At 46.1% G+C, this 17,940-nt stretch overlaps 1 protein-coding gene and 2 long non-coding RNA genes across 3 annotated transcripts; all 3 read right to left on the reverse strand.

The window, feature by feature from the left end:
- Positions 1-666: 666 nt before the first annotated feature.
- On the reverse strand, positions 667-3,082 carry LOC140681958 (uncharacterized). Its single transcript, XR_012053179.1, has 3 exons — positions 2,513-3,082; positions 2,050-2,166; positions 667-1,674 (listed from the first exon to the last, which is right to left on the reverse strand). It is a non-coding gene; the product is annotated as an uncharacterized lncRNA (long non-coding RNA).
- Positions 3,083-4,006: 924 nt separating this feature from the next.
- Positions 4,007-7,794, reverse strand: LOC140681989 (uncharacterized). The gene is made up of 4 exons (XM_072922816.1): positions 7,225-7,794; positions 6,184-6,531; positions 5,273-5,439; positions 4,007-4,285 (listed from the first exon to the last, which is right to left on the reverse strand). Exons 1-4 carry the CDS (start codon positions 7,736-7,738, stop codon positions 4,007-4,009), a joined length of 1,308 nt encoding a protein of 435 aa, XP_072778917.1. The 5' UTR covers positions 7,739-7,794.
- Positions 7,795-10,003: 2,209 nt separating this feature from the next.
- Positions 10,004-17,940, reverse strand: LOC121468094 (uncharacterized). The gene is made up of 2 exons (XR_012053056.1): positions 17,613-17,940; positions 10,004-12,785 (listed from the first exon to the last, which is right to left on the reverse strand). It is a non-coding gene; the product is annotated as an uncharacterized lncRNA (long non-coding RNA).

The following is a 17,940-nucleotide window of genomic DNA, read 5'->3' on the forward strand; positions in this document are numbered from 1 at the left end:
ATGTGGGGACAGGAGGAGGGAAGACTTTGCAAACACTGTCACGAGGGCAGAGCTGTTTTCATTTATGGTGCCAAGTGGTAGTATGTAACCTTTGATTTAATGTCAGGTGCTGAAGGGCAAACATTCTCAGGGAAAAGGAGAGAGTGTCTCCACTCACAGAGCAAGGTAAATAAAGGGGAAAGTGAAATCTGTATTTCATGGGAGGCGTTCAGTTTTTAACAAAGTATTTTTGCAGATGTGCCTAGGCAGCGGTGATTGAGAGCATTTTATCAGACTCACAGAGTCTCCCCACATCTGCTTTGCCACATTTGCTCTCTCTTATTTTCATTGTGAATGATTTCTGTCGCCAGGGTGGCTCCTGCTTGGAGTTCTACTCTCAGTGGAGTCCTGGAGTTTTCTCAGCAGGCCTTTGCAGCGAGTTCTGAGCCAACATGTGGCTCTGCTGCCATCCCAAATCTGTGCTTCCCTTGCCCAGCCTGAGTGCAAGTGAGGCATGTGCTGGGCATCGCTGGAGATTTTCATGGCCAAAATCCTCGAGCATTTACATCTGCTGATGGCTTTGGGTAGCACAAATCACAAAACACGCAGTGCAGCTGACAAATGGCATTTCCTGCAGATTGCTACAGCCACTCTGCTGATTGACAATAGCATGAGAAACAATTTCAGTTTGAAAACGTCATTTATTACAAATTACTACATCCACACTGACAATACAGAACTATACAAATCTCAGTTAAGGCTAAAGTCAGGAATTTATTAGATTATTACAAACAATCTAGGCAAAAATATAAAAAGAACAATTTCAGTTACCTTAATTTATTTCCAACCTCTACAACAATTCACTATATGCAAAGATTAATTAGTTGTCTCACAACTTAATTTATTACATATTTCTACAAAAGTAAAGCCCATCTAGGAATACAAAAATATCAATAACTCTCCCAAAATAGCCCTGTACTAAAACTCAATGGATAGAATTATACAACTATACAACTGCATCCATAGTTAAATAGAAAGTAATACATATATAACCACAACAACATACAGATGTAAATATAGATTAAATATTGCATATTACATACAATATATATAAAAAGATACATGAAAAAACCAATCTGTAAATAGACAACTACACCAATCTCAATATCCATCCAACTGCATCAATAGACATATACAGCTATACAAGTCTAGATATGTAAACAGATATACATCCAGCAATTGATAAATATATATAGAAAAATAGACAAATATATTTATACAAATAGCAATATATATATTTTAAAAGCCAACTACAACTACATCAAAAGAGATACTTCACAACTGTATACCCAGGAAAAAGAATTTAATACAGATATATGTGTGTATATGTGTATACATATATACACATATATTTAATAGCAAATATATATACACATATATATATATAGTATATCAACAGAACAACATTAGTATACATAAATATAACAACATATACTAATGGAAATAAACCCATACAAATAGCAAGACACATATGGAAATATACACGGAGTTATCACTGTCTATGTGCAAGTCCGTGTATCTCTAAACAGATCTCCAAACAGAGGGATCCCAGCTACCCCATGTCCAAAGCCTCTCCCTCAGTCTCTTCCTCCCGTGCAGAGCAGCTCTCCTGGACAGGGATGGCAGAAGGCACAGCTGGCAAGCAAAGGGAACACTGAGTCAGTACGGGGACCTTTCCCTTGGCAACAGCTGCACTTCCATGAGGGAAGAGAAGATCTCAGAGCCTCCCCAGGAGGGTGAGAAGGAAAAAGCAGCCGAGCGGGCCAGGCCGTGGTGAGCGCAGCCGCGGCGGGACTGTCCCCCAGCCCCGGCAGCCCGGCACAGCCGGCACAGCTCCCGGGCCCTGCCGGCACAGCTGCCTTGCCCAAGGACAGCCCCTGTGCCAGCCGGGGCAGCTGTGCTGAGCAGCCCCAGCACGGGCAGGGCCCGCTCCTGCCCCGCCGGGCAGTGCCCGCGGCCTCAGCCCCGCCACCCTCAGCCCCACCCTGCCTCCCCGGCCCTGTGCCTCACCCGGGCTCTCTCCAGGGTGGCAGCAGCAGGTCTCCCATCCCTGCTCTTGCTGCTGGCCAGCGGCTTCTCCCTGATGGATCCCGTCAGTCTCCGGCTGTCCTCAATGATTCACTGCAGCTGTGGCAAAAGCGGAGGCTCTGGAATTGCTTCCAAGGCCTGGCAGAGCTGCAGTCCTGGAGCCCTCTGTGCTCCCTGCCGGCCCCTCCATCCCCTCAGCCCCGCCATGCTCTCGGCAAAGCCCCAGCCCCCTTCAGTTTCTTCAGCCCCTCACAGTCCTCTCACCCCCTCAGTCCCTTCTGACCCTTCCTGTCCCCCTAGACCCGCCACGCCCTCCGCCTGTGCCACTTCCCTGTCACCTCAGTGCCACCATCGCCCTCGGCTGCCCCACACCCCTCAGCCCCAGCAGCACCTCAGGGTCACCGTCCCTTCAGCGTCACCGCCCCCTCGGCCCCCTCGCTCTCACCGTCCTTCAGCAGCTCCTCAGGGGACAGGGCCTGGGGCCAGCGGCAGCTCCCACCGCTCCAGGGACACCCGGGCTGGAGCTGCTGCTCCGCCCGGCCCGGCTCCAGCTCGGACCCAGCACAGGGAGAGGCGACACAGGGGGCACAGGAGGAAAAGCAAGAGGTGAAAAAGGCAGCCGAGGGGAGAAAGAGGTAAAAACGCAGCCTAGGCCTACACAGCTCAATCTGTGCATCTAAATATTCATATAACTCTTAACTACATAACTATGCATATTTATACATATATATAAATGTTACTCTATACATACATAAATGTAAATCTAAAAATGTATAAACATTACTCCATATATAAAAATATAAATTTATCACATCTATAAATATATATATATTTAACTATATAAACACACCTCTATAAATCTATAAGTGTAACTATATAGATAGATAAATAGAACTACAGAAATCTATGAATCTATGTATAAACAGAGGTATTCCACCTGCCCGATGGTCACAGGCTCTCCCTCTGATCCTTCTTCCCATGCAGGGCAGCCCTCCTGGCAAGGTAGATCAGGTGGATATCTGGGAAGCAAAAGGAACGCTGGGCCAATTTTGGCCTCTGTGCATCCTTCCCTTTGGAAGTAATTGTCCTACTACCAGGGACTGTCAAAGATGGCCTGAGAGGCAGACTCTTAGTTGGCAATTTCAGACCTGCTCTTTAAAGAACAGAGATCCTTCCAACTTTTCCAAACTGTGTAAAGCATTGATGTACCTCAGTAAAGTCTCAGCACTTGCAGTGCAAATGGCACCCATGAGAGCTTGAAACACAGACAGTCCCAGCTGCCACAGAGAAGCCCAGGATTGTCCTTTCTCTGTGCTCCCTCTGTCCTCTCTGAGGACAGATAGACCTCAGTCCTCACTGAAATGGCTGAAGCTGAGGGCTGCTGGGGGCTGAGTTATGAACTAGCATTGTTCCCTGCCATCTACAAACTGCCCTCTGCCGTGAGCAACAGCTCCTCCAAACAACCACCAGCTCTGGGATTAAAAGCTGGGAAGAAAAGAGCTCCCTACCAGGCCTGCAGGCTGCACCAGCTTTGCACAAGAATGCCAATCCAAAGTGCTCCCTCTCTCATTTAGATCTTGCTAATTTGGGGTAATTTTAGTTTTTCCTTGAGCTACTGGATTTATGACTAATGATTTGTTTAGTCTCAGAGCTTCTGCTGCTTGTATTTTTAATGTATCTCACAACAGCTACCAGCAGACTGGTACTACATTGATTTAATGCCTGGAGACAAAAAGCTCAGACTTCTACACTGACTTTTTGCTGGGGTTTTCCACTCTTGCTTCAAGAGTCACTCAGTGTTGCCTGCAGAGCACTGACACCCTGCAGCAAACTTATCCATGGGCATCAGTACAAAACTGGGACACCTGACTTGGTGCCACAACTCCCACAAGCAGAGGACTTGGTGTCAGAACCTCTGCAGAAGCGTGGAGGGCAGGGCTCAGGGAGGTTGTGCCAGTGCAGGATTTGAACTAAAGGCACCGGGAAGCACCAACCCTGCAGACAAGAACTCAACTCTTCTCATCTCCCTTCCTGCCAGAGGCAGCCTCAGAGCAGCCGTCTCACACCTCTCTAAACCAATGGGGGCTCTGTCCTTACCAGGCTCCTCGGGCTCCTGGGAACTGTTCGTGCAGCTCTCGGTGCCAGAGGAAGCTCCCTCTGCTGCAGCTCTGTCCACAGGCTTCCCTCCTGAAGCCTCAGGCACAACATTAATATTGCCCTTGAAAGAGAAACAGAAAGAAACCCTTCTCAGCAGTTACACAGAATACCTGGTCCAACAACTCTGTGGCTCACGCTCTTAATCCCTTGCTCCTAACAAGAAGTCTGGGCCCCAAAGCCCTTCAACTGTCAAAAAGATTTGACTCCTCAAACACAGTCCAAAGGCTGTCAAAGCTGACAGTGTTGGACATGGGTGTGACACTAAACACGTGGAATGGCTGCTAAGGAACAAATCTTGCCAGCTCCTGGCACAGGGATGTGCTCCTCCCTCCACAGCCCTGAGCACAGCAGTCTCATCCAGGCTGCAGCTTGGCAAGACTGCATGGGAACACACAACTCTTCCCACAGAGATGCCCAAGAGCAAGGTGACTGAGCTCTGCAACATGGACAGCAAGACTGGCCAGTCTGCCCAGCTGAGGATGGAAACTGGACTGCAGGCACCAGGTTACTGAGAGGACAGGAAAGCTGCAGCTCCAGCCCAGCCCCACCCATGGCTGTGGGAGCGCCTACAGGCACAGCAGGGCTCTCACAGCAGCAGCAGCTGCAGCCCAGCCCTGCTTTGCCTTGGCCTACCCACCCAAAAGAGGCAGAGCCCACATCTCCACATCTGCTGCTGGAACAGAGGCACCTCTCGCATGCCCCTCCCTGCACGGGACACTTTGCCTTCAGTGGCAATTCTCTTCTTTCCCATCAAACAAAGCCTCTTAGAACCTACCGAGCTTCCACTTCCTCACCACAAATGCCCCTGCAGGAGGATTCTTCCCAGGAAAACGAGCACCCAAACCTGGCCAACACAAAAGGCTCACACCTTTTCATCCTTACTCAGGGGGGAGAATTTTTCATTCCCTCTTTAGGAAATCTTGCTTTAGCAAGCACATCCTTCCCTGTCTGTTCACAGCTGAACTCAAGAAGCCTTTGCTTCTCAGCCCTGCACCAACATTCAAAAGCTCTCAGACCAGCCCCTTTCATCCCTGTCCAATGCAGTTACCTGAGCAGACGGAGAAAACATCTCCTCCAGTGTCTCAAGCACCATGTCCAGATCCACTGGGGGCAATTCCTCTTCCCCAGGAGTACTCCACAGCCAGCTGGGAGCTGTCCATGCTCCAAAACCAGCACTGCCAGCTGCAGCACAGGGGGCTGAAGTGTCCTTGGTGGCTACAAGAATCCAAACACATTGGTCAGGCTCCTGAATGTCGCTTTGGGATGCAAAGCTCTATTGCTGCCTTGGATGAAACATCACAAAAAGCACACAGCAACCTCAGTTCAAAAAATGTATTCAGACTTCCCAGGGAACTGGAAAAGTGAGTTCTTCCTCTTAAACAGTTATTCTAATTGACATGTACACAGATTTTAGCATGGATTGTAAATCTGGTATAGACACACACACACAAAGACACCTTATAATCACAGCCTTTTGTATCTTCTCAGCAGCTTTGGGATTTGGCTGCTGGAGTTTCTCATCACAAAAGACCACAGAATGTAGATGCACCCAGGAAGAGCCCAGATCCTCAGACACACACACTGAAATTAGTGAGTTTATTCTAAAAACAACCTTGAGGCTGAGGCCCTATGCTGCTGGTGCAGCTGTTCTGGAGCACACAGAGCTCATTTCAATGGCACGGCTTGATTTGCAGGGCAGACAGTGTTAAACATTCTGCAATATCCTATCACCGTCCTAGTTTGTCTTCATTCAAAGAAACAGGGGAGTGCACCTAACACCGACCACTTCTCAGGCAATATCTTTTGCCTTCCCTTGTACCCCTACAGAGAGGCTGTCTGGAAAATGCCCAGAACACCCTCCCAGTCTGCAGCAAGGACAGGAAGCACTGCAGGAAAACACTTCAAATGGTCATTAACCAGGACCTGTTTGAAGAGGAAAGGTAGAAGCTCTTTCCATACCTGATGGGCTGCAGGCTGGCAAATGCTGCTTGGAAGATGTGCAGCAGCTTCTCTGTGGAGAGGCCATGGGAGGGCTGTGATGGTCTACAGGAACCAGAGGAATGGTGAGCTCAGGGTGGCATTTATGCTCCATGGGACCCAGTGGGATGATGAGCTCACAGTTGAGACTAAATTTGCCGGTGCCTGGTTCCTCTGACGAAACCCCAAGAAGTCCAGATGAGGTAAAGATTTTCTTGGGAGATGCTAGGAAAAGCTCAGACTCCTGAGCACCTGCACTTTGCCTGGAAGGGCCTGGAGGCAGCTCTAAACCCTCAGGTGAGGCAGCACTGAGGTCCTGGTAGGAGAGCACTGTGTAGGAGTGAGGAAAGAAGAAAGGAAGCAAAGGAAAGGCTGGATCATTATTGGGATTGGGTGTGCTTCCCTTGGCAGCAACTGTACTTATGTCAGGGAAGACAAAAGCTCCCACCCTCCCAAGCAGGGTGAGAAAGAAAATAAAGAATCAAACATGCTCTGGGGCTATTTAACTAGCAGTTCCTTGTCTACTTCGCTCTCCCCTATTCGCTCAACTGTCTGGGAAAACTGTCCCACTGCCCTTCCCTGGCAGGGGCCAACTGCCAGAAACCCAACTGAAGCTCTCTTCCCCACTGCCCCAGAGGGACAGGGGGGTCCCTCCCACTGGACCTGACCAGGACCGAGCCCTCAGCTCACACGCACTCACGGAGAGCTCCCCAAGAACCCCAGAACTGGCAAGGAGCAGCGCCAGCCAGGGCGCAATGCAGGGCCAGCTGCAGCCGAGCGGGCCAGGCCGTGGTGAGCGCAGCCGCGGCGGGACTGTCCCCCAGCCCCGGCAGCCCGGCACAGCCGGCACAGCTCCCGGGCCCTGCCGGCACAGCTGCCTTGCCCAAGGACAGCCCCTGTGCCAGCCGGGGCAGCTGTGCTGAGCAGCTCCAGCACGGGCAGGGCCCGCTCCTGCCCCGCCGGGCAGTGCCCGCGGCCTCAGCCCCGCCACCCTCCGCGCCCGCAGCTCCCGCCCCGTCTCACCGGCTCCGGGCGGCTGCCCGGCGGGGAAGGATGGCACCGCGCGCTCCGCGTGCAGCTCCTGGAAGCGGCTGGGCCGGCGGCTGCGCACCTCCAGCCCCGCCGCCAGCCGCTGCCTGTTGGCCCTGGTCAGGCGCTTGATGCGGAGCAGGAGGTCGGGGCGGTCGCGGCGAAAGTTGGGGTTGCTGTAATGGAGCCAGCGTCCGGATTCGCCCAGCTCAGCTGAGCCAATCCCGCCCAGCACCTTGTGGAAGCCGTAGAGGTTGAGCTGCCGCACAAAGCTGCCAAAGCGCGACGCTTCGAAGGAGTCCGGGGCCAGCCCCGCCCTCTCACCGCCCGCCCCGTCGGCGTCGCCCGGGCTGAGCAGCTCCCGCTCGAAGAGGGAGCGGTCGATGAGCAGCCCCTGGGCCCGGCTGTCCCAGCGCACGGAGCGGACGCGGGGGCTGTTCACCAGGCGCCACAGCTTGGCGGGGAAGGTGCTGGCGCAGAGCCCGGCGGGCAGCGGCAGCTCCGCCATGGTGCCGATCGCCGAGTGCCGCCACAACGGCCACAGCGCAACGGCCGCGGCTGCGCCGGCGGCGCGCAGCCTGAGGGGGGCGCTGCGCTCGGGCCCCGGCGCGGGCCGGACTCGGCGGGACGAGCGCGGCAGAGCCGGGGCCGCGGGCACAGCGCGGGCGGGGCGGCTCCCGGGGCTGGCCGGGCTCGGCACGGCAGGGCCAGGTGCAAACCCTCTCTTTCCCTGGCTGCAGCCATCCTTCTGCCTTTGCTTTGCAGCCCAATCCCAAGCCAGCAAGGAAGGAAAATAAAAAAGCTGCTTCCCAGGCAGTTAGCCTCCTGCAGCTCTTGTTGCCTGGGGTTATTCCTGTCCAAGTCCAAGACTTCTCATTTCCCTTTGTTGAACGCCATCAGATTCCCCTCAGGCCAATTCTTTAGCATGCTGAGGTCCCTTTAAATGGCAAAAGCATTTATAGCCCTTGCCAGTTTCATATTGTCTGCAGACTTGCTGAGGGTAAACTGCTCCTCCAGCTTGGCCACGAATGAAGACATTAAAGAGTATCTGCCCCAGGATCAGCCTCTGGGGGTCAGAGCACTCCTGCCTTACCTCCAGCTCTATTTTGTGCTACTGATGACACTCCTCATCCGTTTTTCAGTCTTCCTTGCTGGGCATTTTGGCAATTTGTGTTTAAGCATTCTGTAGGAAACACTCTCAAAGGCTTGGTAAAGCTGGGGTAGCCATCATCCATTGCTCCATCCATATCCTATCAGTTTGGCTGTCCAGCAATTCCAGCAAAAATAACCGGTAAGAAATATGAAGCTCTAAATACAGTCTATTAAATTCTTCTTTCTGCTGCTATTCTATGCCACAATAAAGATCTTGCTTTGTTTCCAGTACTAGACAGCTGATTAAACAAAAAAACCCCAAAAAACCCCAAACAAGCAACAAAAAAAAATTCTCCTTAACAGAATATAATTATGCCTATTTTTCAGAAGACACATAACATACATTTATTTTCAGGATTAGACTGAGATGAAAGGGTTTGAGAGCTTCCAGAATTTTAATATTTTTGTTGTCTCTAACTGTTTGGAAAACTGTTAGAACACGGTGAAGACATACTGCTTTTGAAAATCTCATTCTGAAGTTTTGCATGCTTGTAGTACATATAAAAGTACCTACAAGAATTTTAGCAAACCTGTAGCTCAGATTCTTTACTTTCAAAATTAGGAAATGTCAGAATTGATTTGACCTTTTGTTTTTTATGCTGTGGTTCTGATTTCCACATTTTTATATGCATATTTATATATTTTTTCAGTAACATGGTCACATACTGCATCTCCCTTCAGATCCCAAAATCATCAGTGCTCAGAATAGCCAATGAACAACTAAATATTCTTTTTCATCTCTTTTATTTACTAATAAACTCAGACACCGTTGATCTTTTGGGAATCCAGAACAATAGTTGTTATAAATTTGCGCCACAACGGAACATAATCCAATTAAGATTTTTATTAATTTACAGCAAGTAGGATATGAACAAAGGTAACAGCGCTGGGGAAGCAAATCCAAAAACTTCCAAAAATCCGAAGCTTTGGCTGCTCCGCCGATTTCACTCCAACTGTCTCCTTTTATTCCTATTTCTTCTTTTGTCTCCCTGGAATTTGCAAGTCAATTCCTGTCGTTATCTTGTGTTTGTTTAAGCAGTCCCCTAGTGTGAATGGTTGTTGTGGTCTTTATCTTCAGTCTCCGGTTGAAGTGCTTGTTATCTTATCTAGTATCAGCTGTGTCCGTTTGGTGTTTGCATACCTCCGTGGTCTAACTTTATCTGAATACCTCAGTCTGTATTTTTTTCTCACAGTTGTCTAACTTTTACATATATCTTAATAAACAATGTCCCACTCTGTAGTTTCTCACAATTGTCTAACCTTTACATATATCTTAATAAACACTATCCCAATCTGTAGTTTCTCACAATTGTCTAACCTTTACATATATCTTAATAAACACTATCCCAATCTGTAGTTTCTCACAATTGTCTAACCTTTACGTATATCTTAATAAACAATATCTCAATCTGTAGTTTCTCACAATTTCCCCCCTTCTTCTCTTTATACTATTATTGTTTATTAGACGTTGCTTTCATTCTCGGCACTGTAAATAAACCTTTTTCCACAATCCCAACATTTATCATTACACTCACATGGTAATACTTCACAATTACAATAGGCGTAGCCCCCTCGTGGTATAACACATTCGCAACAATCTTCCTTCTCATTAATAGATACATTTTTATATTTTTCCCCCGACCTCGTAGTTAAAATTAGCAGTTTAGCTATGTCAAATCGTTTTTTAATATCGTGTACTATACAGCGTAATATACAAGGCCCGAATATAAGTCCCAGAATCAATATAATAAGCGGTCCTGCTAAGGCAGACAGCAAGGTGGTTAGCCAAGGTGAAACATTAAACCAATTTTCATACCATGTCCTACCCGCCTCCCGATCCTTTCTACGTTGATTTAACCTTTTTCGAAGTTCAGACATAGTGTCCTGAACTACTCCCGTATGGTCAGCAAAAGAGCAGCATTCTTCATTTATCGCTACGCATAACCCCCCTTCTTTTAGGAATAATAAATCTAACCCTCTTCTATTTTGCAGCACTACTTCCGATAAAGACTTTACTGAAGTGGCTAAATTTTGGATAGATTGTTCTATTTTTGCTAAATCTTCATCTACAGCCGTCTGTAAACTTTGTAATTCCTGACTTTTTACTAGGGAGGCTATGCCTGTACCTGCTCCGACTCCCCCCGCTATTAGCAGTGTAGCTAAGGTTACCACTGTAATTGGTTCTCGTTTTTGTATATTCAGGTCTCCTTCAAAGTGGCGTAACACTTCCTCAGAAGTGTGATAGATTAGACGAGGAACAATTATCACCTGTACGCAGAACTGAGATTGATCAAACAGATTTAGGGATAGGCAAGGCGTTACTCCGATGTCTGAACAAACCCATTTAGCTCCTGGTGTCGGGATAGCCCATTTGTCTTTTCTATTCTTGTGTTTATTTATGGTTTTTGTAGTGATTATTGTCGTTTGGTTGCACAAAGGCTGATAATTTTTGGGCACTGTACCAATACATTTTCCTTGACCTGTTACTAATTGAATAGTAATTCCCTGCGTATGGTTTTTTTGGTCATTCCATGGGCATTCTCGTGGGTTTGAACCTCTAGACCATTGAATCTTATCTGATTTTCCAATCGCCTCAAAATATGGTGGTCTAACATTATAACATAACCAGCATTCCTTAGTTAAATTTGGTTTGCTTTCATTAAGGGCACGATAAGAGGCTTGCATTAAATCCCATAAAGGGTCTTTGGGTTTCAGCACACCTGAATCCCTACCAGTCACCACGTCATTAGCTGTTCTATTTGTTATCGATAAGGGGTTTGGACAAGTGGTTGTAACACTTGCGGGGACTATCTTTTTCGTCGGGGAAATGGGTGAATTCAATACTTTATTCGGCCCAACAGGGAGTGGATCATGTGGTATTTTAACTTTTCTTATGAGAAAATGCCCTCCCCCGTCTTTAGGAATTCCTCCATAGACACGTATTCCCCATGTTAGTCCTACTAACCACTTGTCTCCTAAGGGCTGTATTACTTGAAATTTGATGCGGGTACAGACTTCCCTGTCTCGTGAAGCCACATAACCCATGTCCCGCAGACCTGTAAGATCTACACCTGTTTGTTCAGGTACACATCCATTAGGAGTCCAGGTTGCTTTTATATATTTATCAGGGGCCTTTACTGACCAGCCCGAGGCTATTGTTTCACATCCCCAATAGCCACAATAATAATGTCCGGGATAATTACAGTAAGACGGTCCAGAAGCCGGGCATATATAAAATGGAGGTCCCTTTCCACAATGTATTGGTACTAAATCACAAAGTTTTACTATGAACTCTGGTGGACCTATGTCGCTAAAAGTGGCTATTGTTCTCGTTCCTTCCCAAGATATTAGTTCCCACTTGAATGGTTCATGTGGGTTTCCCCCTTCTGCCAGGGTTATTATCAATATGAAGACTAACGGTATACCAGGAAAAAGGGTGTCTGTCAATTTTACCAATTTATGTAAATTTTTACCAATCCCGGGGAAGCTCTGTTGTTCCTGCTTTTGCGTCCCATTGTTCTGATTTTTTTCTCCACAGTCTGTTCCTCTTCTGCCTCGCCCGTCGACTCGGCTGCTCCGAGTCACGGGGTGCATCATCTTCTCGGCAGCAAGGGAATTCTTCAGGAGAACAGCTGTTTCGGGATTTCTGCCTGTTTACATAGGCTTCCCACTTTGCAGCTTGAACTAATGGGGCAAAGCAAGACACAGTTAGTACTTCCCTTCTACACTTTATAACCAAGATTTCAGCCACAAAGAGGACAGGTTCATTGGAATGGTAATAATAATATTGAGGGTATCCACATTCACAGCGTGTCCACCATTTATCCCGGCATACCTTATGCCTAAAACAAGCAAATGGAAAACAATTGTAGTTTAAATCATTACAACTAATTCGTATAACTAGAGTACATACATTATTTACATCAGCATATCTTTCATATTCACTATTGTGTGACTACATATGCTTAACAATTTCCTTCAGCACACGTTGTACGCTTCCATATATAATAGATAAAAAAGGAAATAACTATAGCAAATATAAACAGCAATACACACTTTATACCAAAAGGTAATGCAGCAAAAAAATCAAATAAAGTCTTTATCATTTCGTTATCTTTTTAGAGTTATCTTGGTGTCACCTGGAGTACTGATTACTTTCCAGTGGGGTCTCGTCACTGGGCCTTTAATGCGGCTGGCATGAGTCCATCCACGCTCAGCAGTCCGGACAGCTGTTTCTGTTGTCAACAAAACGAGATAAGGTCCCTCCCAATTGGGTTTTAGGGTTTCTTCCTTCCACACTTTAATCAATATCCAATCCCCAGGTTTAACTTTGTGTATTTTTAAGTCCAACGGGGGTCGTTGCACAATCAGTCCATGTTCCCAAAGCTGGTTACGATGTTCTGCTAATTGTGAAACATATTCATTAATCACACGGTCTCTAATTAAAACATTTGTTTGTGGGCTTTCAATTCTGTAGGACATTCCATACACCATTTCAAACGCTGATATTCCTACATCTGCTCGGGGTCTGGTTCTGAGAATTAATAGTGCCATAGGTAGGCATTTAATCCATGATAATTTGGTTTCTATCATTAGTTTAGTCAAAATAGTTTTAATTTCTCCATTCATCCTTTCAACTTTTCCTGAACTTTGTGGATGCCATGGTGTATGGTATTCCCACTTGATACCCAAGCTTTCTGTTAGATCTTTAACAATTTTTGACACAAAATGCGTTCCTCTGTCCGAGTCAATTACTTCAGGTACTCCATATCGAGGTATAACATGTTCAAGTAACACTTTAGTGACTTGGTTAGCGGTTGCCCTGGAGGTAGGAAAAGCCTCGACATAATGTGTTAAGTGATCCACCATTACTAATAAATATTTGTAACGCCCTACCCTAGGTAGTTCAGTAAAATCTACTTGTATATGTGAGAAAGGTCTGTATGCTGGGGAACGTCCCCCAAGAGGTCTCTGTTTTATGTTTTTTCGATTAACCTTTTGACAGGTCTCGCAGGCTGCCGTGACTGTCTTTGCTATATTATATACACCTATACAGGCATACTGTCGATTGAAATGATCAACTAATGCCTGAGTTCCCCAGTGTGTTTTGCTGTGTATTTTTGAAAATATTTCAATTGCTATGCCCTTCGGCAAGACTTCTCTCCCATCTGGCAATATGTATTTCCCATCCTGTTCTTTAGCTCCCATTTGTTCTAGTTTTTCTTTTTCTGCAGACTCAAAACTCAAATTTTTACTAACTGGTGCTTGTTGCATAGTCAGAATTATATTATAATTGCCTGCCACTCGTTTTGCTTCTGTATCAGCTGCATTATTTCCCCTAACCTGATAACTTGTACCTCGCTGGTGTCCCTTTATATGTACAACTGCTATTTTATTTGGCATTTTCAATGCCCCCAGAACTCGACGAATTAATTCCTGGTGTACCAGCTCTTTTCCCTGTGAGTTAATGAATCCTCTTTCCTCCCATATTTTCCCAAAAGTGTGTACTACTCCAAACGCATAACGTGAGTCTGTATATATAGTTCCATCCTTTCCCTTCAGCGACACTAATGCTTTCCACAATGCATATAGCTCACAAGCTTGTGCTGACCAGCTGGCACTCAGGGGGCCTGATTCCCTTATCTTAAATTCTCCTTTTTCCCACTTAACGATGGCATATCCAGACAATCGTTTACCTTCCACTATTCGTGATGACCCATCTATAAATAATACTTCTCCACTTTGTAGTTCTTCTTCTTCTAAGTCTGACCTAATGCGTGTTTGTTGTTCAATTGTTTGAAAACAATTGTGCAATAGTTCATTACCTTCTCCTGGGTACAAAAATTCAGCGGGGTTAACTGCTCCAATAGTTTTTAAAGATAGTTTAGGGGATTCTATAAGTATTCCCTCATACTTTAGTAATCGGCTATCTGTAAGCCATTTCTCTGCCTTTTGTTGCAGCACTCCCCTGATGTTATGAGGCGCATATAAGATAACTTCTCCATTAAAAGTAATGCGATTTGTTTCTTCAAGTAACAGAGCAGCGGCAACAATGATTTGTAAACAGCTTGGCTGCTTACAGGGTCTAACAGCTTTGATAGGTATGCCACCGGTTTCCTTTGTCCGGCCCATTCCTGAGTTAACACTCCGAATGCCGTTCCTTCGTGTATGTTAACAAATAAATGGAAGGGCCTTTTTAAATCTGGGAGGCTTAAAACTGGTGCTTGACTTAGCTCCCTTTTGAGGCTGGCAAACTGCTCTTGATCCTGAGGAGTCCACTTGGGTATTTTTCCTTTAGGCAATTGTTCATATAAGAATTTAACTTTAGAGCTGTAGTTCTCTATCCATTGCCTACAATACCCAAATAGTCCTAATACCTGCCTAATTTGTCTCTTAGTGACAGGCATAGGTAATTCCAGAATTCCTTTAATGCGCTCTGGGTCTAATATTTTCTGGCCGTTAAACAGATAATGTCCCAGATATTTCACTTTTTCCTCCACAAATTGTAACTTTTCTTGTGATACCCGTAGTCCCTTTTGTGCAAGAAAGTTTAGAAGTCGAATGGTTTCTTTCTTTACATTCTCCTTATTATTCCCCGCTATGAGCAGATCATCTACATATTGTAACAGCACATTCCCCGTTTGTACCTGATATTCTGTTAAGAGTTCTTCTAGGGCCTGTCCAAACAGATTAGGGGATTCAGTGAACCCTTGGGGGAGCACGGTCCATCTTAATTGCTGTCTCCGGCCCGTCTCTATGTCTTCCCATTCAAAAGCAAAGTAATTACGGCATTCTTCTGCCAGCGGACAGGCCCAAAAGGCATCCTTTAAATCAATCACACTATACCAGGAATTATGTGGTCCTAGTTTGCTTAGCAATGTATATGGATTTGCTACTACAGGGAACCGGGTGACAGTTCTTTTGTTTATTTCCCTTAGATCATGTACGAGCCGATATTTCCCATTAGGTTTTTTTACAGGCAAAATGGGGGTGTTAAAGGGTGACATACAAGGCTCTAAGATTCCTTGTGCTAACAATCGATCAATTTCTGGCTTCAATCCTCTCCGTCCTTCTAAGGATATGGGATATTGCCTTACCCTCACAGGTACGTGGGGTTCGGAAATTTGGATTTTAATTGGCGGCATTTCCAGTCTACCAATTGTGTCCGGAGAGTACCAAACATTGGGGTTAATTTGTTTTTGATCATCCACAGTCAAAGGATAAGCGGATACTGCCAATTCTTGATTTTTTACTTTAATTTCTAATTGCAGTTCAACAATTAAATCTCGTCCTAACAGATTAAATTCTGCTTCAGGGACGAGCAAGAGTTCACCCACTCCAAATTTATTTTCAGTTTCGAATATCACATTTTTAATTTTTCTCACCTTAAAGGGTTCCCCTTTTGCCCCAATAACTTGTACCTTTTCAGGGGAAACTTCATATCCCTCAGGTATTTGCTTAATAGTTGATTTCTCAGCCCCAGTGTCTACCAAAAAGGTGAACTCTTGTCTCTGGGGACCTATTTTTAATTTTATCAAGGGCTCACGGTGGCTCCGGTCCCCTAAAATATAGAGCCCCTGACTTTCCTATTCCGTTTTCAAATTTTCCTCATCCCTGATCCTTTCTCTGCAATTCTTCTTTATATGTCCCTTCTTTCCACAGTAAAAACAAGATCTCTGTTCCTTTTCTATTACTACTTTTCCTTGTTTCATCCTAGCAGATCTATGTTCACCAGTTCGCCCTTTGCGGTCCTCTCTGACCGCTGCTACCATCATTCTTACTTGTCGCTTGCTGCTCTCTTCTTCCCGCCTTACGTAGACTTTCTGAGCTTCCCTCACTAATTCATCCAACCCTCTATTCTGCCAGTTTTCTAACTTTTCAATCTTCTTTCTGATATCTTCCCATGATTTTGCCACAAACTGAGTTTTGAGGAGCGCTTGTCCTACAGAATCGTTTGGGTTTACTCCAGAGTACAGCTGAAGGGCTTTCCTCAGCCGTTCCAGCCATTCAGTAGGGCTCTCATCTTTCTTTTGCATTTCATTAAATGCTTTATTGATATTCTGCCCACGGGGTACTGCTTCCCTAATTCCCTGAATTATTATAGTTCTCAGGTCCTGCATATGAGTTCTATGAGCCGGATCCTGATTATTCCAATTAGGTCTTTGGAGTGGCCATTTAATATCTGCTCGAGGTCCCTGGGCATGCTGAGCATCCCACAGTCTCATTCCTGCTCGTCTAATCATATCTCTTTCCTCGGTAGTAAATAATTGACCAAGGATAGATTGCAACTCATCCCAAGTATAAAGGTTTGGTCCCAAAAATTGATCTAATCTTTCTGCTACTCCGAATGGGTCCTCAATTAAGTTTCCCATCTCGGTTCTTTTAAAATCTCGTAGGTCGGCAGAATTTAAGGGTACAGAAATATATCCAACCACAGGTTGAGGTCCACCCATAGGTACTTCCCTTAGGGGGTACATCTGAGCTGCCCCTCTTTGACTTCTAGTTACACGTCTAGGAGGGGGTGGGGACCCTTCTGATTCTGGTGGGGGAGTGGGCGCTCTGGGGATCTCTGGAGGGGCTGCGGGAACAGGAGGAGGAATGTAAGGAGGGAGGGTTAGAAGGATATCGTCTAACTCTTCCTTCTTTTTCTGGGGCTTAGTTTTTGTTTCTTTTAATGAATAAAGTCTAGCCCCCGGCTTTTCTAGCCACACTTCCGCATACAGACTCTCCTCTGGGTTAAAAGATTTTTTATTATTAACCCAGAGGTTTAATTGCTGTCTTACCCAATCTTCTTCTGACCCATAGACTGGCCAAATAACATTCTTAGAAATCTTCTTCCCTCCCCATATCTTAGTACAATATTCTATCATTTTTTGCTTATCTTTCCCTAGGGTTCCAGGGAAATACTTCCAATTATCTAAGATATATGCCAGAGGGGTATTCTTAGGTACAGAGGGTACCCCCCCCATGGGAGCCGAAGGCTTGCTGCCCTTCGCCCCCATCTTCTGGAATATCCACAAACACACACTCACTCGCTCCTCTTGTTCCTGGCCCAGTCCCTCGCGGGAGATGGAAAACGCAGTACTTAAGAGTCCACACTTGCTTGGTTCAGTATATCGAACCTCTCAGCCGTTATATTCCAGGAAACCCAATCCCGCCCGAACGGCAAACCCGCGAACAATTTCGCCGCGAACAGTTTCGCTCTGCGAATAATTTCGCAATATACTTACGCGTCCTGCGTCTTCGTCTGGACTCCCGTGCACAGAATTTTTATGGGATTTTACCGGTTTTTTTCCTTTGTTCCTTATCCTAGATTTTAGGTTCGTCGGTAAGGTTTTGAGGAAAGCTGTTGATCACGGGGCCGCGAAAATATCGCGGGGCGCCTTTCCCCGGAGGATCAAAAGCCCACCCTTCCTTATCCGAGTCACGGCACCAGAAATTGTTATAAATTTGCGCCACAACGGAACATAATCCAATTAAGAATTTTATTAATTTACAGCAAGTAGGATATGAACAAAGGTAACAGCGCTGGGGAAGCAAATCCAAAAATTTCCAAAA

This window comes from Taeniopygia guttata, chromosome Z, assembly GCF_048771995.1.
Source record: "Taeniopygia guttata chromosome Z, bTaeGut7.mat, whole genome shotgun sequence".
Classification (NCBI taxonomy): Eukaryota; Metazoa; Chordata; class Aves; order Passeriformes; family Estrildidae; genus Taeniopygia; species Taeniopygia guttata.